General features: G+C 39.9%; 1 protein-coding gene across 1 annotated transcript in view; it reads right to left on the reverse strand.

Moving 5' to 3' along the window:
• Positions 1-581: 581 nt before the first annotated feature.
• Positions 582-24,070, reverse strand: part of MTPN (myotrophin) — a 55,456-nt gene continuing 31,967 nt past the window's right edge. Inside the window, exon 4 of the mRNA XM_073322063.2 lies at positions 582-2,570. Within this exon, the coding sequence (XP_073178164.1) occupies positions 2,484-2,570 (87 nt within the window). The 3' untranslated portion in view covers positions 582-2,483. The remainder of the gene's footprint in view (positions 2,571-24,070) is intronic.

Below are 24,070 nucleotides of genomic sequence, written 5' to 3' on the forward strand. Positions count from 1 at the left end.
GAGTGTTTGCAGGTTTTTTTTCCACATGAAATAGGTCAAGAAAAATTCAAGTGTTTTCATAATTGCAGGAAATTAAGGCTAAATAGCCTCTACTGTATCACCAGAAGAACTAGTACAAAGAAGGTTCAAATGATCCAGTACTACAATTATGATCACTTGATCGGAGGTGGGGGGGGGGCGCAATGCGGGGAGGCCAAGGCAAAGAGAAAAGGACAATACGGGGAGGCCAAGGCAAAGAGAAAAGGACAATACGAGGTAATGTTATGGCCAGATACACAATTTGTTGACACTACTCGCTACAAACTTGAAATTTAAAAAAAAAGATTTCAGAAAACTGCAATTTGGACTAGTATTTTAATAGCATAAGTAGAGACTAGTTTATGCCAATATAGAAATAATTACTTCAGTGATATCTTACAGAAAGTCAGAATTTGTATTAAGAGTCTACACTATCGTAATGAGATGATAGTCCAGCATTGATTAGAGATAGATTACAGAGTTCTTTATTTTAAAAGGCTTAATAAAGAACAGCTAGTCAAGTGTGCTCATTCATTTATCAGTTACTCAGTGATTGATTACAGTTTTTAAAACATTTCTAATCTTTCCACTCTTCTTTGCCATCCATACCTCCCATAAATCCAAGAAACCCATCAATAATGGCTCACTACAGTTTCTCATTGGCCAGAATGACTGTATTCCTGATTTTTTTTATCCTGTGGGGATGCTGCATATGTATAACTCAGTTTGTTATCATTTTACATTCTAAATACAGGGTTGTTTATAATTGAAGTACATTCAATTTTATGCAACATGGTTAAAATATGTCCCCAAAATGTCTTAGTATATATTTATCTGGATGGCAATCCCCAAATATTGTATTGCTCACCCTCCTGACATCACCTCAATTCCAGACACGGGAAATCAAAATAAGATTTCCTTGTTTTGTTTAAACATACTCTGCATTAAACATGATGCACATTTTTTGCATGTTACCATAATACCTGAAAGCAGCATATACTGACATCCCAAAGGTAAATATATTCTTTTATATAATGTATGCCTTTAAAAAAAAAGGTACTGTGAATTGTTTGGGTGAGCTGGTATGTGTCTAATGCAAACTAAAGATGAAAATCAAAAGCTCAGACTTTCGTGGGAGGAATTGGGTGGGAATCCCTTGTTACAATCTTAAATCTGCTTCAATTAGTTATCAGTTCTACTGCTGTAATATTTACTAGTACATTAACTTCCAGATGAAATTTAAATATATTTGCAGGATCATATGTGCTGTAGGAACATAGCAGGAGCTTCAGAAGAAGCCCGTTGCTCTCAATGAAGTCATGACATTAAAAGAGTGCCTTTTCAGACAGTTGATGAGGAATAGTAGGAAATTCACTAAAAAAAAAAATCTTACCTTTCCTCTTGTGGTAGTTACAGATTTCAGTGAAACTGTATTTAAGTCTTCCTTTTCCTGACAGTAGAATATAGAAAAGCTCTTCACAGAACTATTTTTTTTGGAACTATAGCAAAAAACATTTTGATATTAGTTTCTAGTGAGAACATCTAAATAATTACCAGCAGCACTAAATTTAAATCACTTAAGGTAGCAGAGAAATTCTTCTTGGGTACCAGAGGGCCTGGAGCTTTCACCATATGTGCCTATATCGTTTACATTGACATGGTAAATGAGGAAATTCCAACTGATAATCCAAAAGGGTAAATTGCAGTGACATTTCTTATCAGACCCCAAAATATTGTAAGTCAGATTGGTCAGTTCTGGACTAGAACACATTGGGGGTGGGGGAGGGAAATCCTGAAGTTCAATCTTCCCAAGGTACCTTGGCAGGCCTTTGGGATTACAGAGTTCTTAATATAAGAAGGTCTTGCCTAAACCGGTCTTTCCTGATTTACAAGGAGTCCAAAAAGGTTAGTGTGGCATCTGATTAGTCAAGGTGAAGATAGCTCCTTTAACTAGTATCAGAAGTCTTCAGTATTTCAACATATGCTTTAAAGCAGAAGGATATAGCTATCAAGAGATAAGCAACCCAACTGCCTCAATTACTACATTTTATATCATGGCCGACACTAACAACATTGGACTACTGCCTCTTAGTTAGCGTTTTAGAGTACTTAATACAGTACTTTTGTCTAAATTGATCTTTCAACACAAAACTTAATAGAACTAATCAGGGAGGCCTACAACCCAATTAAGTGCATGTTCTTTCTCCCTCCTGCAGAAGAAGTTTGTTTTCACTAGAAATGGAAAAAAGATTGTGCATGAAACAAACCCTGAAGGACACTGATTATACAGATTTCCATTCTCTCCAAACAGATTATCGTTTTGATCGAGACCCCTAGTTAGTTTGATTCATTGAGAATTCCCTCCCCCCAAAGTATTTAGCTGAAGAAGCTGGAAGATACAAAGAGTGACAGACAGGCAGCAGTGTGAGGCCACAGAAAAGACATTAGTTATATCAGTCCATCCATCACTGAAGAAGAGCTTTGATTGCCTGGTTGTCAGTGGCTTCAAAGGCAGTTAGTCCATCTGGGCCTTTCACAGACTTATCAGCACCCTGTAAAAACATGAGAAGATGTGTCACTTAATAAAGGAGTTTGCATCTTGGTATATCGGCAGTTTCTTGTGAAGGGGTTCTGGCACACTAGTCATTACTCACACTGGAGAACTATTTTGAACTCACTAAATTGCTCACAAATTTCCTTTACATGCTGTATATTTCTCAGAAACCACAAGCTACTTAGTTTCATAGCTAAATATATTCAATCTTTTGGTTTTGAAGTTGAGCTAATACACAAAAATGGTTGCCACTCCACTTTGAATGGTACAGAGTGCTGCAGAAAGGTCACATTAAAACTATTTTATGAATTATAGTACATACTATTTATTAGCATAGCCCATTAGATATCAGAAACTGGATGAAAAATAGTGGGTTTTTTTATTTGTTCACATACTTGCTATGATGCAAAGTTCAATAAGTCACTATAGTTCCCCCATTTCTATAAATTAGTAATGTTCTCCTATATTCTCAAAAACAATACAAATAACTTCAAAAAAGCCTACTAAGACACAATGAGGGGGAATCAATTAAACATGACAAAAGTTAGTAAGGAATAATACCGTCCACCATCACATCAAAATTCTCAATAGCCTGCTCACCAAACGTTGTCCTAATTTCGATATATTAGGTCATTAATGATGGCCAAATGAATTTTACAAGACCCAGTGCAGCTTACTATTTAAATAACGTAAAATTAAGTACTGAAATTTGGATGATAGTGGCTTTACTACCCAGCCTTCCACAATATTCTAGGAAATGGAAACAAAGATAATGAACGGCACTAAATGGTTTTGATGTACAAGACCCAAACCTAGCACACTACAGAGTTTTCATCTGGTCAGTCCTAAACTACAGGAATATGAATAGGCTGTTCCACATTGCAATTCAATGTTACTTACTCGTCTCACTCCCCCCCCCCACCCCTTTTCTTTACAAAATTGTCCAATTTTCCTTCCCTTATGTCATGTCATGGCAGTAGGTGATCACTCTATAGTTTGGTGGTGAAGGAGGTGGGGGGGGGGATGAGGTTAAGAAGTATGGAAGATATGTTTGTTTATAGACTTTTTAAAATGGCATTCTAAAAGTGTGAAGCCATAAAATTAGTAGAATAAAATGGAATAACCAAAAGCAACATCTTTCCAAGAAGGAAAGCAACAGCACCTTTTCTTTACATATCAGGTTCAACTACACTTGCAATAGTGTGTACATCTAGAGACACTAGGACCAAAAAGATATTAGAGGAAGCTCAAAAGAGAACAAAAATATCAGATCTGGAAGTAGAGATAACAGAAAAGTTAGAAGTGTAATGGACCCATCTCCATTGCCTTGCACCTTGTGCGGTTAATTATACTTACTTTGCATTTTGTGTAGTCACATTGCGCATGAAAGTGGAGACGAAGGACAAATTATGGGTAGCTTAGCTAAAATACTAAGAGGACATAGTAAGTGTGCAGATTAATGGTGGAAATACAAAAGGAAGTGGAGGTGGAGTAAAAGAACTAATGGGATGAAAGGAAAAGCTATTCAGGAAAGACACTGCCTAAAAATGAAGTATGAGACTGTGCAAAAGACTCCCTGGGAAGAGGAGGAAGACCCATTGGTAGTAACAAGGTTAGATTGGACAAGGCGCCAGGAAGTATGCTCAGTGAATAGAATTACTCTGGAAATAAAAGGATTTCAGAGACTACCAGAACTTTTCCATCTTTAATTCTATTTACTACCCTCATCCTTAAATTTAAAGAATATACTTTTTAAAATTTAATACTAAGACTATACTGATGGAAGAAAAGTGTAGAAGAATACAGAATAATTGCTTTAGCTGTATCATAGAGAAGCTATTATGCACTTGGAAACATTTAGTTGTTCCTCTTTTTTAGTAGACTAAATCCATACATAAAACCTAAAATTAAATTTCACACTTAATATTCATCAATACCAATAGAGACAAGTCCCAGGGCCCCGTTAACATCCTTTGTCGTTAGGCTACCTGTGATAATTTGGGAATCTGTATGATTATTAATTCTATGTAAGATTATGAACTCTATGTACATATTTCTACCACTTCACTCCCGCCCGGTGAGACTGTTGCTGGTCACTCGAACCCTAACCTGCCACCCATGCACTGGAACCCCTCTTCTGCCCCCCCACCCCCTCCACACACACACCAAAGCTCTGCCTCCCCATCCTGTGTAGGTCTGGCATCTCCGCTCACCCCCTGCATGCACCTCCGCACCACATCCCACTTTTTTTTTTTTGACAAAAGTGGGCATTTGTCCCTTTTGCTCTTGCCAGCTACTCAAGTTGGCAAGAGCAGATGAGACAAATGCCCACTTTTGCCAATAAAGTCAGGATAGCTGGGACAGGGCTTAAAAAAAAAAAAAAGGGACCATCCCAGCCAAAATGGGACATATGGTCACCCTACCGTAATTGTAAAATTGGATAATGAGACTCTTATTCTTGCTCTCAAATTATAGTTGAAAATGTTGCATTACAACACTAGTATTGTTCTGTTGATATATTTGATTGCAATTTACACAAATTTCAACTTTAGTGTATTACATCTCTATACTTCATAGTTCTCGCTAAAGTAATTTAATTTTGAGCGTACATTTTTTCCTGGTAACCCTCAATTGAATAGAATCATTGTAAACACGTGTTAATAGTTTGTTTTTGTTTTGTTTTACATTCAGCAGGTTTGTGAAATTCATATAAAATACTCTCACTTAAGACTGGTAGCATTTTAAACAGCATTTTCAATTTAGCTCATATATTTTAATCTAAAACTGCAATAGCACACAATTTCAAATTAGGTTGACTTTTTGCAAAATTGATTTAAATCAATCTCATACCAAGGATATAAATATCTCTAAGTGAGAACATAAAATAAGGCTCTTGCTAAAATGAAACCATGTTATAAGTTTCACACAAGCCCACACTTACATGATTAAGAATTAGGAACATACTGCACTTGAAAGCAAACTCCTGAAGGCCTTCAATGTAAATGTTTCTTTAAACTACCCCACTAAATGGTAACTTCTCTTCTCCCCCCCCCTCAAAAAAAAAAAAAACATAACCCAAAACAAACCCAAGTCTAATCTCAAGATAGGGAGATAACTGCTCACATATTACTTAGTGGTCTACAATGTAGGATTTCTCCTAAAAAGGCACTTATTAGCCCTATTTCCAGTATCACCAACTTGATGCAAAATCCCAAATAGAGAAATGAGTGCTAGATTAATTGGTCTCCTTTGGAAATTCAATACTTATTTCCAGTAGACGAGGAACTGTTCAAAAGGTTTACCCTGAGGATAGGGGCCAAGAACTTGAGTTCTAACTCTGATTCTGACACTAAATTGCTATGTAACCTTCAGCAAACTACATATGGTGGAACCTGAGTTTGAGGTTTAGTATTTGGACAACACTCACTATGTCTGCAGGACAGGCAGCACAGTTAACATTTGTACATTCTTGTACTTCATTTTTAAAGCAATGTCCATATATTCAATGTAAACTTTCCCTACCAATTGTAATTGGAGTACTGTAACAGCATGGGCAGGCCCCTTCCTCTGAGCTGTACAAATTTCCTAGTGAGCTGGAGTTGAAAGGCTTTGTTTTATTTTTTTTAAATTACCAACACCACCTGGTCATGAAAGCTTAGTGAGACGTCTGGGTCCTCTATGACATTTTGCACCAGTTTGATCAATGATGCTGCATGCCTTAAATGAAAGGTGGGGACTATATTTGCTAGTTCTTCAGATAATTCTTCCCATCTAACCAGCAATAATGCTGTTGCCTTAGTGCAACTTGAACCAGCTACTTTTCATCCAAACAGTGATCCCTAGTAGGCCCTGTGACATCTTAGCTGTGGCAGGGGCTGCATGAGTGGTGAATGAAGCACACTTGAGTGTCATGTCATGTTGCTGGCAGCTGAGTATGTGGCATCTCCCATGTGATATTAAACAATGGGGGATGGCATGAATCCCTCTGGGACTCCTCAAGTAAGTGCATTTGAAGCAGTTACCCTTCGTCACTTAGTTCTCCTGGGAGAGGAACTACTGGAGCCACTGCAGTGCTGTGCTACATCAGGTAGCTGGGTTAGCAATACCTTGGTGTTTACTCTGTCAGAGGTCGAGCAGTATGAGCATGGAAATTCTGCCTACGTCCATGGCTATAAGGTCATCTTTTAGTGCCATTAAGACATTCTGTTCTGCCTGAGTCTGAACCCTGATTATTATGTTCCCAAGATGACATGCTGTAAGAGCTTGCAAGCTGACTGTTAATTAGGTAAAGGATTAACCAGAGATATCCCTATTGGCCTATTAAAAAAAAAAAAAAATACTGGTGTGTTCAAATGATTGAGAGAATCTGATCAGTGTTTATTATAAATTCTAAACAAGTTATTAAAACTGTTAGTAAATATAAGCATAATTTAGTAAAATTAATTTTGCATTTGCTATAGTACACTACTTCAATACTACAAAAAAGCTAACCTAGATAAGTTTATCTAAAGTGTGAGTTATAAAACTGTTTAATCACATGTAGGATAAAACCCACTACATTTTACCTATGATATTACAGTCTAACAAAAGGACTAAGTTTCCTCAAAATAAGTGCTCTGGTTTATAAGAAAGGAATCTTTCCTTCAAGTGGAGAGACCAGTCGTGCATTTCTGCACAATGCAAAAAACAAACAGTCATAAGTTTAGGTCAAAATGCCTAAAAAACCCAAGTTTTCAATTTTCAAAACCACAAGGCATTTTCAAAGTGTGGGCAAGGTGATTCTACAGTTTTCATTTATTTCCCCATCTGAAGTGAACAGATTAAAAGTGTTAAACCAGCTTTTCTGCCCTTTGGTCTACTTCACTCTTTCCTCTTTGAGAAAGACATTAATTCCTCACCTTTCTACTCTAACATGCTAGCAGCATTAACCAAAGAAAGCATCTGTAAGATCAGTGTGCTTGTGCCACCCAAAGATGTGCACCACATGCCCCTTAGGGCAACAAAATGCATCTACTGTGTACCACAGAAGTTTTGGGGTTCCCCAAAGACCTCTTCCACTCAGATCCCCATGAACTCGGTTGGACTCCAGTTCCACAACTCAAGTTAGTTTATTTGGCATACAGCACTGTAACGCTGAGTTGATCAGACTCAAGCATAGGGGGTGGCTGTAGGGTGTACCACACACCCAAAATTACACAGCAAATCTCTTTTATATACACACTTACACATTACATTGCATGTACTATACATTGTATTACATGTTATGGGATTGGCTTGGTTACTTCACAGAAACCAATCCCTAAACAGCATGCTCTGTCCACAACACTGTCCATATATAATTTACCCTTTACCTCATCTTTATGTTCCCAACTTATTTCAATCATTACCTGATTGTCCCACTGGGTGTTTTCTTTCTTTATCTTAGCTCTGATGTGTCCCTTAGCTATTCACCGATCATAGTTAGCACAAACATTCTGTTTTCAGCCCGCTGATCTATTTACCTTCCTAATCCTGTCTTCCAAGAAATGAAGCTTCCCCCATATTTACTCATGTTAACCCAGCCTATAAGAAGTTATCTTTATCTTGTAGCACCCAGAGACCCCACTGGGCTAGGTGCCAACACAATGGGCAAAGTTAATGTCATTTTGAAAGATTCTAGGTCTAGTGAAAGTTGTGTCACTACTGGGGAACGCCACCAGAAACACTCAGAATGGTAAAAGTTTAGGTGTGCCCAATGTAGTGAGATGCACTGAATTATAAGTTAGAGAAACTGATTTTCCTGGTGTCAAGCCCAAATGGTAATTAAGGCAAGGTCTGCATACATTCTGCTACTTTCCAACACATGGGGACAGACATGCTGCAAAAGCTGAGAGCCAAATGGATTGCTTTTTGAAAACACTTATGACACGCTTTTCCAAGATATTGGACTGAGGAAGTTCATAGTAATTTGCCGTTCAGCAAATACTTCACACCACCTCAATCAAGCCAAGAACACACTTCTAGGGAAGATGAACATGACAAATCTTCAAAAATACACATACATTTTGGAAGTCAGTAAAGTGCTAAGATTCTTTACACTATCCAGGCTCTGTATATAGTCTGGTTTTAGCAGTGGAAGTAATTAGTAGATTGGAGTAAAATTACTCCAAAGTTACAATATTCAACAACTAAGGGTATTGCTGTAGTTCAGCTCCACTTTGAGGAAACGGCAGCAGGTGGCATTGAAAGATAATACTGTTTTTAACACCATGAGCCCCTTAATTGTACAACAGCTGGAAAATGTGCCTATTAAATGTAAGAATAAAACAAGAATGGAGTCGTTAAAGCAATAGTAAGACCAAATGCACTTGTCCTTTATACTTTACAAAGCAACTGCACTTCTGTACCAAAACTAATTATATTTACGTAGAACAATAAAACCGGAGCAAAGTAAAGTGTAGTCAACAGACAGAATTAGATTCCGACAGTGAAGTTTTCAGGACTGGATAGTATCTGAAAGGTTCTGTAGGACTACCTGAATCCTTTGTGGAGTTTATAATATGAATCCCTACAAATCTACATGAACTTTGTCACCTGAAAAGTGTACTGTCTTAGACAAATCTAGGTTGGAGTTTCTGGAAGTACAAATATGAAAACAGACATTTTATTTTAAGGCTAATTAAATTTGAACTGAATATGATTTGATGGCATTTCAAGTTATGACAACTTGAAAAACACAAGTTATGAAAAGTGCAAAATAAATCCCTCAGAGAATACCTTTTTCTAATAAAGACTGACACTCTTCTACAAGTACTCTTACTGATGGGACTAGAGACTGAAATTTTCTATACACAGAGAAGATAGAGCATAGTCAGCAAAAATGGAAATGTTCCCATACCATTTTAATATGCCTCCACACTGACTGGGAGGGACTAGTGTACTTCCAGACTCAGTAGCATCTTCAGTCTCCATTCCTATTGTTTGTGTTACTTTTCTGCCGTGACTATGGAGAGGGCTGCTTGCAGGAGAGATTAATCTGTTTTGTACTCAATGCACAACAGCTGAAGATAATGCCTTTGCTGCCCCCAGCACATGGGAAAGCACTATTGGGTACAGGAACAAAGGGTATGTCTACACTGTGAAAAAAACAACACATGGCAGAGAGTCTCAGAGCCTGGGTCAGCTGACTTGGGCTCACTGCTAAAATTTGCAGTGTAGATGCTTGGGCTCGGACTGCAGATCAGGCTCTGAGACCTTGCGAGGGCGAAGGATCTCATAGTGTGGGATCCAGCCCAAAGCCCAAAATGTCTATACTGCAATTTTATAGCCCTGAAGCCTAAGTCCCGCAAGCCAGAATCAGCTGACCCAGGGCAGTTATGCTATGGGTCTTTTAGTGCAGTGTAGTTGTACCCAAAAAGAGTACAGTTACCAAGACTGCAGCCATTCTGTTTGCGTGTTGGAAGGAAGCATTAGGCACAGAAATGGTAGCACATATGCATGTTTAAGAGGGAATTTTTAAATATGTTCAAGGGCAGTAAACTTTCAGGATTCTCATGATGCCATACCAAATTACACTTGAGTACGAATTGGAATACTATCAATTCATTACATACATTTGAGAGTTTTGTCACAATTCATCTGGGCAAGATTTAGCAGTTTGCTTTTATGGCTATCTACATTGACAGTGACATTGACTAAAATGTTTCCTGCACATATAATGTTCTGAATCAATTTTGCTTTAGATTTCAAACAAACAGTTAAATGCTCTTCAGAACAGGAAGGTTAGAAGTTTTGGCAAAGAAACCAAATTTTTAAGTTACAGACCAGACCCAGTCCTGAGCTCTTGTTTCTAACTATGTAGCACCTAGGTAGTGTAAAAGACAATAAAATAAGTTTTCAGGGCAGAAACATTTAGTTTTGTACGTGGGCATAAAAGTATTATTACAATGGAAAGAGCACAAAGGATGCCATTTGCTTCCAACAGTAAAGTGGATTCTGAATGCATTAATTTGCTTTCCAGACTGAAAACAAGGTGTTATAGGTGAACAAGCGGACTCAGAGTTTTAGGCTAGAAGGACCACCAGATCATCTAGCCTGACTTTCTGTCTACCACAAGCCACCAACACCTGCACACTAAACCCAACTGAAATGCTAGAATACATTAGAGATTAACCAAAAGGAACTACAAAACAGCAAAGTTTCTGTTAGTCTTCTCCTTCAGATCTTCTGTACCAATTACAGATGTTCTCTCTCTGCTCAACAGACGGAGATTTGATTCAGTCAAGATTTTCTTCCAACGACTTAAGAGGGGCAGTGAAGGGGGCTGCTCCCACTCAGCTCCCTGACGGTAGCCCGGCAGCTGCTTGGGATCTGTCTGGACTCTGGATGCAGAACTCCCCACCGGGAGCATGGCTGTGGGGAGCTGAGAGCGGGGTGGGGGGGGCAGTATCAGGGGGGGCAGTATCAGGGCTCCCCACAGTGAGCCTCCATGCACAGCAGCACAGATCCCCGGGGGAGCCTCCAGGCAGCAGCCTGGCTGGCAGCATGGAGTGGGATGGGGAGCCTGTGGGCAGCCAGGCTCTAGCTGGAGCCACCCACCCACCCTGGTGATAGCCTGGCTTTCACGGCTGCAGCACAGAGCCGTTAAATTGACAAGAATGACAGCCAAGAGTCAGTGTAAGTAACACAGTGTCTACGTGGACACTGTCATCCTAACTGCACCAACATAAGCCCTATGCCTCTGGTGGAGGTACTATGTCACTGTAGTAGGGCACTTGCAATCAGCAGGAGCAAAGCTGTAGTGTGTACACAGACAATTAGGTCAATGTAAGCCCCAAGAGTTGGGACTTCTCCTTCTGGGGAAAACCACTGCCTCATCATGAATCAAATTTTAAATGACAAAATAAAGTTCAGGATCCAGTTGGATGAAAGAAGCTATATCAAAAACCTTAATTGTTTAAAATAAATAAAAGGAAGTATTTCTTCAGACAACGCACAGTCAATCTGTGGAACTCCTTGCCAGAGGATATTGTGAAGGCCAAGACCATAACTGGGTTAAAAAAGAACTAGATAAATTCACGGAGGATAGGTCTATCAATGGTTATTAGCCAGGATGGGCAAGAATGGTGACCCTAGCCTCTGTTTACCAGAAGCTGGGAATACCTGTTCTGTTCATTCCCTCTGGGGCACCTGGCACTGGCCACTGTCAGAAGACAGGATACTGGACTAGATGGACCTCTGGTTTGACCCAGTATGGCCGTTCTTATGTTAATGGTTATTCTTACCAAGGCTTCTTTCATGTCTAAATCACATGTAAATACCAGGAACATAAAAGACAAAGGAATCTGGGCAATGCTGTGTTCTGTGATGCTACAAGAGTTACCTACTGGAGCTGTCCTCAAGCTGAAAGGCAGACTTGCAAAGCTATACTCCTTCCACACTCTCTCTGAGTTGGAGTGCAGAGAGTGATTTATTAACTGAAGGAAACTTTTATTTAGAGCACTAATATTGTTTGGCATTTATTAACTGCTTTGTAACCTTAGTAGTCATCTAGAACAATTACAGACCTGCGAATTCTTTAAGAGCTCTATGAAAAGCCATTAGATTTAAAGTATGTCCCTTAATTTTAAAAATATACATTGTTGAGAAAAAGATTTTTTTTTTTTTAAGTAATAATCTAAATGGCAGTTCTATTAAAAAAAAGATTTAACTTGGCAGCAACAGAACATGTTGCCCCATGAGACTCACTTTGGTACGGAGTCTCAAGACAGATTACATGAAATGCATCAAACGTGATCTGCTGGAACTCCCAAGGTCTGAGGATACTTCCTCACCTTCTGGTTAAATAATGGAGTAGCACTGAAGAAAATCAACCACTTAAAATCTCAGAAGAAGCTGTTATAGTCCCTCAGACAAATTATCTTTTCCTCTGGTTAGATTAAGTGGAGTGGGGAAGAAAAAACAGGTACTGTCTAACAAGTCTTGAGGAATTTTCTGTATTTAATCCTGTCTCATTTCATCCTTAGACTTTTTTGGGGAAGGCACAGTGTTTTCATGACACGTATACTGTGCCTACCACAATCCCTAATTGTATTTTAGTAGCTCAGAGGTCTGAAACATTTAACAGATTGTGCTTCCTAATTCCCCATTGATTTAAAAAAAAATCAAAACAAAAACTGCCCTGTTTTTTCTCCTCAATTTTTTTGCCCAAGTTCTGATTCCCCAAACAACTGCAGTATAGTTTTAGGTTTCAGAGTAGCAGCCGTGTTAGTCTGTATTCGCAAAAAGAAAAGGAGTACTAGTGGCACCTTAGAGACTAACCAATTTATTTGAGCATAAGCTTTCGTGAGCTACAGTTTAGTCCATTTTTTCCTTTAATTTTCCGATCTGAACTCACACATTACTTCTGCATCAAATATCTTTCTGCATTCAACAGAAATTACATGGGTGATTTACAGTATTTCAGTATAACCCTAATTCCATGCAATTGAAGAAACAGGGCTTTAAAAAAAACCACACCACATGTGGGCAAGTTTAGGGCTCACAAGTAAGGGATTTTCGGAGATGGTCTGAACCAAGATTAACTCAAGAAACTGTGTAAGGCTTATCCATACATTATTGCCAAGGCACTTCAACCGTACAAAGCTGTCATTATTTGAGCCCTAAGACTTTTTGGAGTAGAAAGATCTTTGAGAAACTGGGATTCAGCCACATGCCCACATAGAAGGAAAAGGCCAGACTAATTTTCAGTTGAGACCCAACAAGGATTTGAAACTAAGCTTTGAGAAGTAAACCTATTGGCTATTAGCCAACTTTTATGCCTCCAAAAACAAGAGGTTTTTTGTTAAATATAGGTCGAAGTAGTCAGAAACAGCATTAGGGAGACCAAACTTCCTTGCCAGGGAGTTCGTAAGTGTGCATGTCACGACTAGTGTAACTTTATTTATATGCAAATCTTGAGAATTTACCGCACACGTCTTGGCAAAGGCGAAGTACAAAAAAAATTACCCTCTGTTGTAGTGATACCCAGACTGAGGCTCGTGAGCCTCAAGTGGCTCTTTAATGTGTCTCCTGTGGCTCTTTGTAGCTCATAATATTAAAACACTGATTTAATTAACAACCAATTAGGATGCTTTTACTATGTTATTAACTGACTGTAGTTGACCCGGTAGTATTTTATCATTTTGCTGTGAGAATATATAATTATTCTCACAGCAAAATGACTGACCAAGTATTTTAGTATTTATATTCTATATGAAAATAATCACTAAATGTTTCCCATCATACTGTTTAAATATAGTACTATAGTAAATTAAACAATGAATTCACACTACTGTGGCTCTTTTGCGTAACACTGATAGCTATTTTTGCTCCTGAGCCACTGAGGTTTGAGTATCACTGCTCGGAAGGTTATTTTTAAAATTATATCTCAGGTCATGTCTCAAACTCATTTGAAAATGCAGTCTCACAGTTAATGTTAGGTGCACGCTCTGGCAGAAAGGTCTTGCTTTGCCACAAAAGAAGAGGATTACTTCAGCAGCCCAATTTTCCTTCTAAATGGGTATGACAAAGTGCTAATTCATTGTGGGAACCCAAGTATGTTGACCCCCAAAGTGTGCTCTGCACCTCAGAATGTCAACATTTCACACTCCTACTTTAAAACTTCACATCAGTTATATTACTATCCATTGTTTAGGTATTGGACAGTATAAGACCACAATTGCCTTTTGTTAAAATAGGCAAATACAGTTCTATTTTTCCCTTAGATACAACTTTTTCAAATCAAAATACTAATTTAGAACATTCTCAGGAGCCTGGCATAAAACAGTGGGATTTGTATCTACTATTCTGATTAGTAATTCCTAGCCAGCTATGCTTTGCTAGCTATGAGAGTTTTGATGGGAAATAACCAGTATTTTAAAGAAATAAAAGGAGTGATTTTGGTAACCCACCATTTTGGTTTTGTACCGGAGAAACTGGCATTCTCCCTCAAACTATCTTTTACTCTTGTAATGGACAGAAAGGAGTTTGCATACATTTAAATGTCCCCCACCACAAAGTCTAATTCTTGCCACTTAAATCTGTTTTCAAATTGCATAACTAGTTGCAAACAGAGGGGCTAGAAACACTAAACAAGAGTTAGTGAGTTTTGACCCTTAAAGGTTTTAGGGTTAACACAATTCGGAAGGGTTCTTGGCCCTATCTACCACTAATCCCACAGAAAATGTTACTTTTGTCCCTCAGGTTCAGCTTGGCAACTTCCTGATGGTTTATCAGTGCTTGTGTTTTAGGAGATATCAGACAGGCCTGAACCATCACAAAAAGACAACTGATGTGAAAACATTTAATGAACCCAATCTGTCAAAATCATGCCTGTAATAGACTGCAGCCAATCATTATGATTAGTGAGACAGCAATGTCTGAGAACACTGTCACCTGCAATCTCAAAATTTTCCAAATACACCTCACTTTGCTGCAAGTAATAAATCAAACTGAGCAAATCAATTTCTACTTTTTTGAGAAAAAAGTCTGAATGGAAACACAGTCGAGTGTTTCCACTGATGCAGGAGTTCTAAAGGGCTACGACTATGAGAAACAGACACCCCTAACTTTTGCAGAAGCATGTGGCTTACGGAAACCATGCAGAAAGGGAACAGAAACCATGCACTTCAGGAGACAAGTGTCTCAGTGCCATAAGCCTTATGCGAGTCTTATCAGATTTATACTGAATCACTCACAAATCTCATGCTAAATATCAGTAGGTTCTTTTGTATTTTATTTTGCACATTAAAGAACTGTAAATGTTTTGCCTCTTGGATAGATTACTTATTACTTAATTATTGATTACATTTGACTTTCATATCACATGAAAATGCTTGTACTTGTAGAATATCACCATCTTAAGATATATTGATGTATTAAACCAAAAGTTCAAATACCTTAACCAAAAGGCCATGCTTCCATAACACATGAAAAACATTTTTGCACTTCTAAAAAGGTAAGTACAAAACTATTATAGTAAAGTTTGTTCTATATTTTCATGCCCCCAGGAACTTCAGTGCAACTACATTAGTAGATCAAAGCCTGAAAGAGAATGCTCCCTCGTAACCAATGTCAGTACTGGTAAAGAACTGATCAGAAGTTACTCCTGGGGGAATTCTGCGCCACTGCATATGTGCAGAATTTATGTCCCCTGCAGATTTCTTTGTTTCTCCCCATAAAAATGACTTTCTGACAGGGAAGCAAAGAGAAGCCACAAGAGTGGTCATGTGACCCTCCCCAGCAGTATGTTTTAGGGGCTCAGGGTAGCGGGGAGAGAGGTAAATCACTGTGGGGCAGGAGGCGGGACTAGGGAAGACCTGGATGGTGACTCCTACCCTGCGCCGGGCTCAGCTGCTAGTCCTCGCTCGACTGGGGAGGACAGGATTTCCTCTTCCCTTGCATAGCATCTGGGGCCAGGTCAGACCCACCCCCAGATTTCACCCCCAGCTGAAGGAAGCTCTGCAAACTCCCCCTCTACCCAGCTTCCTGCACCCATAGCCCCTCAGCTGCAAGGGGAGGGATCCTAGTACAGGGTGCTGCTCCCCCATTCACCCAACCCCCGTGCATCCAGACCCCCCCAGACCCTCCCGCCAAGCCTCACCCACCCACACTCAGACCCCCCAGAACCCCCTTCCCCCAACAAGCCCTTGTGCATCCAGAATCCCCCCTGTACCTGGATCCCCCATTGAGCTGCCCACACCCAGATTGTCCCACACAGAACCCCCTCAACCCACACTTGGATCCCTCAACACTAAGCCCCTCCACACTTGGATCCTGCCTTGCTGATCCTGCCTGTCCACACCTGGTGCACCTGTCATGGAGGGGAGGGCCTGGGGTGTTTCTGGGGCAGGCCCAGTCCTTGTGCTGTGTCAGTGTTGGGTGCAACCTCACTGTTGAGTCCGTGTCCCAGGGGGAACTGCACAGTAATCTCCTACCTCTGTGCAGCCAGTAGCCCGTGCTCCCCAGTGCCATGATGGAGCCTCGATATTTGACACACAAAATTAGCAGAATTTTAAAAGATTGTGCACATAATTTTTATTTTTTTTTTGGCGCAGAATGCCCTCAGGAGTAAGAAGCAGCAACTGCAGCAGCATTCTTGACTAACTGCCAATTTCATATTTTTGCTCCCAGAAAGTTCTCTTAGCCCCCACTTGAAATTCCGCTGAGCATTTCAAGTCCATAAAGATATAAGTTCACTGAAATTTCAAGCATCTAGATTACTGATGGTTACTCTCCAAGGCCAACCAAATGCTGCAAAATTGCTTTTCCATTCTTACCAGGGCCAACACAGAATCCCAGAGATGGCTTAAACTTTATGAATATGAACAGATTCTAAAAAGAAACGACGTAGTGTTAAGGATGTATGCACTCAATGCTCTATGTTCTTTGTATCTTTCCTGAATATGGGTATTCAACACCTAACGTAAATAATTAAATATGTAATCTAAGGGAGAAGACATTTACTTTGCTTTAATGTTAAAAAAAAAAAAAAAAAAAGAATCCAAAAGGCTCTAGTGATTTTGTAGCGTCTAAATGGATAGAGCCCTTCACAGATATCCGTGGATTTGCAGGGCTCTATGGAATTCTGATAAGGGCCTCAGAAGGTCCATTGCCCTTCACATCTCAAATTTGATGAGGATGATTGCCTTCTAATCTTGCTTAGAATCTCCACCTCCACCAACAGTTGCAGCAGGGAGGTTACTGAAGACTTGGGGCTAAGAGAGCTGAGTTCCAGGAACACTACAAAAGGGTCCCCTTGACTGTAACCTCCAATACTGCTTATGCATCTGTCCCCTCCCCTCCTTCCTCCAACCACTTCCTCCAGTCAGCTGAACCAACTCTGGTACATCAGACAGGGACTTAACTGAATTACAGAAAGTCTGTTAACTTGGGCAGCTGAACTGTTAACTATTCTCCTGTCAAGAGTTTCAAGACAAGCACCCCTTTCTGCACCTATGTACCCTGGTAGGTTTGAAGCAGGCAGGGAGCTGTGCCAAAGTTGTGAATGAAGCTACCAGTTCAGCTGAGTAGGGACTGCCAGTGATCCATGGGTGTTCCAAAGGACATGAATTATTGACCTTTACAGTACCATGTACTATATCTCCTCTAAACTAGTCAAATGAAGTCTTCTCTCAATTGTCATTTTTATCTCTAGGATCTCACAAAAAAGTTTCCAGCTATTAAAAAACCACTTAAAATGTGCTTTCATCTCACAAAAGGCTGTTTAAATTACTTGGAATTTTCCCCATAAATTCTATCCTAGCTCTTGACTTGCACAGCTTTGTGGGCAGATTTTGTGGGGGGTGGGGTGGAATGGAACGTGAGAAGGGGTGGAGATGGATTTTAGAAAGCAGAAAATTCTGCTTTTAATGGAAACTTAGCCACAATCTTTTCCTGTGGATTTGCCACCAGTCACTCCATAAAACACTGCTTCTTAAGATAAGACTTGCAGATAGGCATGGTTATGACAGTTATAGTATTTTCTGGGATGTAGTACTATGGTTTCAGCTGTCAGCACTACCTCCAATTTTATTATTATTATTATTAGGAAGTCAGTCTCCTCAGCAAGTGATAGTACAATTATTTTATCTATGGGCCTATAAAACAAACTAAAAATCTAGTCTGCGGGCTACAGCTCTACACACTGTTGCCTTCTGTTGTCTCCTAGTGGACATGGTCTCATATAAGGAATAGGTATTACTTATTGAGTGGTTAACTGTCTAGTTTTAAAAAAGAGAATCCTACAGAACATTAAGTTAAAAGCAATTAAAGTTTTAAATAAACTTTCCTTCCTCCTCTCTTCACCTGCCCAGAAAAAAAAAAAGAAAAAAACAAAAAAAAAACATTCATGAACTGATCACTTATGTCCCCATCATATTGAGTTTGAGTTTTACGGTTCAGTCAGGTTCCCAGATGCTTTAGGATTTAGGTTCATCACTGACTGAGGGAGAACTTTCACTACTAAAAAACAAAAACATTTAACATTAAAAACTCTTATGTCACTGATTTTACAGACTTTTTCATGGTAAGATTTTAGTTTCCTCTTGGGTATTTACTCCTTCATCCTTCGTAGGAGCAATTCAGTAAGATACCTTATTTAAATCAAGATGCTCTTTTGGAAATATATATAAAATGTTTTCCATGACTGAAACGGGACCAGAGTACAGTTTAAGTCAGCAATTTGCTCTATTCAATCTGGAATCAGAAACCATGTTACAACCATGTAGCATTCAGTTATAGGCATAGCAAGCAGACTTCTGCCTATTCAAAAAGTGCAATATATCTGATTTCCGATCACAGGACCAGTGCTGGCCATAGAATTTTAGGGAGGGCCAGGAAAATGATTCTCCTGCAGCAGACTAGGGGGGGTGCTTTTCTTGACCTGCTGCTCACAAACCGGGTAGAATTAGTGGGGGAAGCAAAAGTGGATGGGAATCTGGGAGGCAGTGACCATGAGTTGGTTGAGTTCAGGATCCTGACGCAGGGAACAAAGGTAAGCAGCAGGATACGGACCCTGGACTTCAGGAAAGCAGACTTCGACTCCCTCAGGGAACGGATGGCCAGGATCCCCTGGGGGACTAACTTGAAGGGGAAAGGAGTCCAGGAGAGCTGGCTGTATTTCAAGGAATCCCTGTTGAGGTTACAGGGACAAACCATCCCGATGAGTCGAAAGAATAGTAAATATGGCAGGCGACCAACTTGGCTTAATGGTGAAATCCTAGCGGATCTTAAACATAAAAAAGAAGCTTACAAGAAGTGGAAGGTTGGACATATGACCAGGGAAGAGTATAAAAATATTGCTCGGGCATGTAGGAATGTTATCAGGAGGGCCAAATCGCACCTGGAGCTGCAGCTAGCCAGAGATGTCAAGAGTAACAAGAAGGGTTTCTTCAGGTATGTTGGCAACAAGAAGAAAGCCAAGGAATGTGTGGGCCCCTTACTGAATGAGGGAGGCAACCTAGTGACAGAGGATGTGGAAAAAGCTAATGTACTCAATGCTTTTTTTGCCTCTGTTTTCACTAACAAGGTCAGCTCCCAGACTGCTGCGCTGGGCATCACAAAATGCGGAAGAGATGGCCAGCCCTCTGTGGAGATAGAGGCGGTTAGGGACTATTTAGAAAAGCTGGACGTGCACAAGTCCATGGGGCCGGACGAGTTGCATCCGAGAGTGCTGAAGGAATTGGCGGCTGTGATTGCAGAGCCACTGGCCATTATCTTTGAAAACTCGTGGCGAACCGGGGAAGTCCCGGATGACTGGAAAAAGGCTAATGTAGTGCCAATCTTTAAAAAAGGGAAGAAGGAAGATCCTGGGAACTACAGGCCAGTCAGCCTCACCTCAGTCCCTGGAAAAATCATGGAGCAGGTCCTCAAAGAATCAATCCTGAAGCACTTGCATGAGAGGAAAGTGATCAGGAACAGCCAGCATGGATTCACCAAGGGAAGGTCATGCCTGACTAATCTAATCGCCTTTTATGATGAGATTACTGGTTCTGTGGATGAAGGGAAAGCAGTGGATGTATTGTTTCTTGACTTTAGCAAAGCTTTTGACACGGTCTCCCATAGTATTCTTGTCAGCAAGTTAAGGAAGTATGGGCTGGATGAATGCACCATAAGGTGGGTAGAAAGCTGGCTAAATTGTCGGGCTCAACGGGTAGTGATCAATGGCTCCATGTCTAGTTGGCAGCCGGTATCAAGTGGAGTGCCCCAGGGGTCGGTCCTGGGGCCGGTTTTATTCAATATCTTCATAAATGATCTGGAGGATGGTGTGGATTGCACTCTCAGCAAATTTGCGGATGATACTAAACTGGGAGGAGTGGTAGATACGCTGGAGGGGAGGGATAGGATACAGAAGGACCTAGACCAATTGGAAGATTGGGCCAAAAGGAATCTGATGAGGTTCAATAAGGATAAGTGCAGGGTCCTGCACTTAGGACGGAAGAACCCAATGCACAGCTACAGACTAGGGACCGAATGGCTAGGCAGCAGTTCTGCAGAAAAGGACCTAGGGGTGACAGTGGACGAGAAGCTGGATATGAGTCAGCAGTGTGCCCTTGTTGCCAAGAAGGCCAATGGCATTTTGGGATGTATAAGTAGGGGCATAGCGAGCAGATCGAGGGACGTGATCGTTCCCCTCTATTCGACATTGGTGAGGCCTCATCTGGAGTATTGTGTCCAGTTTTGGGCCCCACACTTCAAGAAGGATGTGGATAAATTGGAGAGAGTCCAGCGAAGGGCAACAAAAATGATTAGGGGACTGGAACACATGAGTTATGAGGAGAGGCTGAGGGAGCTGGGATTGTTTAGCCTGCAGAAGAGAAGAATGAGGGGGGATTTGATAGCTGCTTTCAACTACCTGAAAGGGGGTTCCAAAGAGGATGGCTCTAGACTGTTCTCAATGGTAGCAGATGACAGAACGAGGAGTAATGGTCTCAAGTTGCAGTGGGGGAGGTTTAGATTGGATATTAGGAAAAACTTTTTCACTAAGAGGGTGGTGAAACACTGGAATGCGTTACCTAGGGAGGTGGTAGAATCTCCTTCCTTAGAGGTTTTTAAGGTCAGGCTTGACAAAGCCCTGGCTGGGATGATTTAACTGGGAATTGGTCCTGCTTTGAGCAGGGGGTTGGACTAGATGACCTTCTGGGGTCCCTTCCAACCCTGATATTCTATGATTCTATGATTCTATGAGAGGCAAAGAAATGGAGCCCCTTATTTAACTGGAAGAGAGGACAAAGCAGAGCCAGCAGTGGCTGCCTGTAGGTAGGTAAATGTCCAATAGTTAGAAATTTTTAATCTGGGTTAGCCATCTTTAAAACTTGGTACACTATTATATTGCCATTGCCACCTAGAGTATATGAAGTGAGCCAAGAGCTACATCATTAGCATTAGCATAGTGAATGAGGTAAGCTGTTTTAAAAAAAGTGTTTTTTGCAGTAACTAGTATTTTAGTTATGTTGTCTTGCACATTTGTTAACCCTATTTACATTCAGCTTATTGTAATATTTTGTACATCTAACAATAAGAGCAGATAATACTGGACAGTTGCTATGTAAATTTCACACGCAGCAGTACAACGCAATTCTGATTTACAACTTCTGTAGATATTCTTATCTATTTTGTCCCTCCAGAGGTTATACTGAGTTTTGCCAAGATACGTGACAGCTTTAAAAGGGTACACCACATCTAATCAGGAGAAGTTTAAAATGTAGACTCTCATTATATTACTCACTAAAGAAATTGTACCTCACATAATATTTTCATTAAAAAAAAATGCATGAAAGTTTTAAAGGGCTGGGTTGAAAAACAGCAAGAGGTAGAAAATTCAGAGGTAAAAATTAAATTTCACTTAAAATGCTCCATCTTCCCCCTTGTGTCCAGGTATTGAAGGCAATACCAAACAATTATTTATATGTGTCTTATTGACTCTAACAAGGCAGGTGAAGGATAAACATTCAGCCTCAAGTTAGTTTCCCTGATTTTTATCGATCAATGCCAGATGCCTCCAGAAGGTGAATTAATGGACAGATGTCCATGTTATAAATGTTCAAAAGGGACTAGATCCAAAAACTAAGTAAGCATTCACCTAATTTTAGGAGTTAAAAAAACCCACCCACAATGACTGCTAGTGAGAGAGCCAACACAAACTGGACAATTTGGAGAAAGCCTATTTTAACAGAGGCCAAATAAAATTCTAATTAAGACTGTATTGGAAGCAGTCAGCTATGATGTACAGGAATTTTTATATCGGTGTATGCCACAGACAAGCTCAGATTTCCAATACATAGCTAAATATTACAGATAAACCCCAATTAGACTTCAGAGTTATGTATACACATGTAGGCTGCTGTACAAATTTTACAGAAGTCTCAATTATGAGGGCCAAGATAGTTTTGGATAACTCTGCATTTGATATAATTGGGTCTTACCTGCATACACTAACTACAAACTTTGAAAGGCTCAAGGTTTCTTTTGATGTCTCCCAACGTTTCGACACTGTAGTTTGATTAACTGTGAAGTATTAAAAACCAAATGGTCCAGACTTTCTTTGTTCTGCAATTTCAAGAGGCTGTCAACATTTTTGCAGTTACGATCTCATCTTGATGGATCACAGCTTGAAAGCTTCTTGCTTCAATGGACCTTAACTTCTTCCATACATTTAGTAGCCTACGCGAATAAGTTGTGCCTATATGCTTTTACTGCTGCCAAATAGAGTAATCTTTAAAGCTCTGTTTTTATGCTCTGTGTAAGAGCAAACAGTTTTCCTGCACCGGTTAAATCATTCTCCTCCAAAATTTTTAAAGCTTTCGATTACTGTAGGTCACCTTGACTAAGCCTAACTTTCTTCTTTATAAACTACACTTTCATAGTAGCATACATTTTGCACTCACTCTTTGAGCAGTTCTTGGTGCACAGAAGGTACTCTAACCAAGGCCTTCTCAGAGTCTTATATAAAAAGTAATGTACTGACACAGTAAAAACCTCTGGTTTTAAATAAAATCTTGAGTAACCACATACTGCAGCAAGTGGTAGGAAATTAATTGGTATGGGGGCATTTATGGGTCACATGCTTCAGCACCTTTTCACTTACTAGATACTTCCTAGTTATTCTTCACTGGATTCCTTATTCTATTTTAATTACCACAATTCAGGCACAGGTATGAAAGTGGCCTATATTCTTCTTACTTCACTAAACCGTTATGTTTCTTTACTTATATCAACTATCCACTTAGACACATTATTAAATGCAAAAATATTAGTTAGTTATGCAAAGTTAAGGTAGCACAGCTCAGAGCAAAGAAGTCAGGAAGTGCATAAGTTAACGTTTTAGAATGTCCTCATCTTGAAAATAAACAAACATTATTTAACAAGGTAGTTAAGTTCTGATCCTCTCCCCTCCAATTTTGTATTTGACAAAAGGGCTGATATTGAATGTGTGTGGAGAAATGGGTAGGGCATATCAAGTTCTAGGGATTGAGTCAGCTGGGATTCAAAAATCAAGCAACAGAAGAGAAGTTTTCAACCTGAATAGGCAACAGTAACTGAAATGTAGCATGCTGAGACAGTGGGGGGTGCAGCTAAAATAGTATCTTTCGTAGCAGCAGGATTACTAAATTTATGGAGAATTGGCCCAGAAGGCAAATCTGTCACTATTGTTCACCAGTCTGCAACAAGTTTATTGGTCTTCTAGCTGACATTTATACTATTCTGGAAGAACCATCACCCGTTAGCGTTATCTGGGACAGCATCAATTCTACCCCCTGGTGTCTTCAAAGGTCTTGATCTAACTTTCTTCAGCTCACCCAAGGAAAAGGAATCCATTAATTACATAGGATTACCAGACAAAAATTCATTTTTTGTGAAAATGTTCTCTTATGTTCAAGCTGACATCTGAAAAAGAGGCCCTCCATCTCAAAAGCTAACCTTATTTCTGTTTCCAACAGAATAACAGGTTCTGAACACCGTTTGTATAGCAACCTATTT

This window comes from Lepidochelys kempii, chromosome 1 (genome assembly GCF_965140285.1).
Source record: "Lepidochelys kempii isolate rLepKem1 chromosome 1, rLepKem1.hap1, whole genome shotgun sequence".
Classification (NCBI taxonomy): domain Eukaryota; kingdom Metazoa; phylum Chordata; order Testudines; family Cheloniidae; genus Lepidochelys; species Lepidochelys kempii.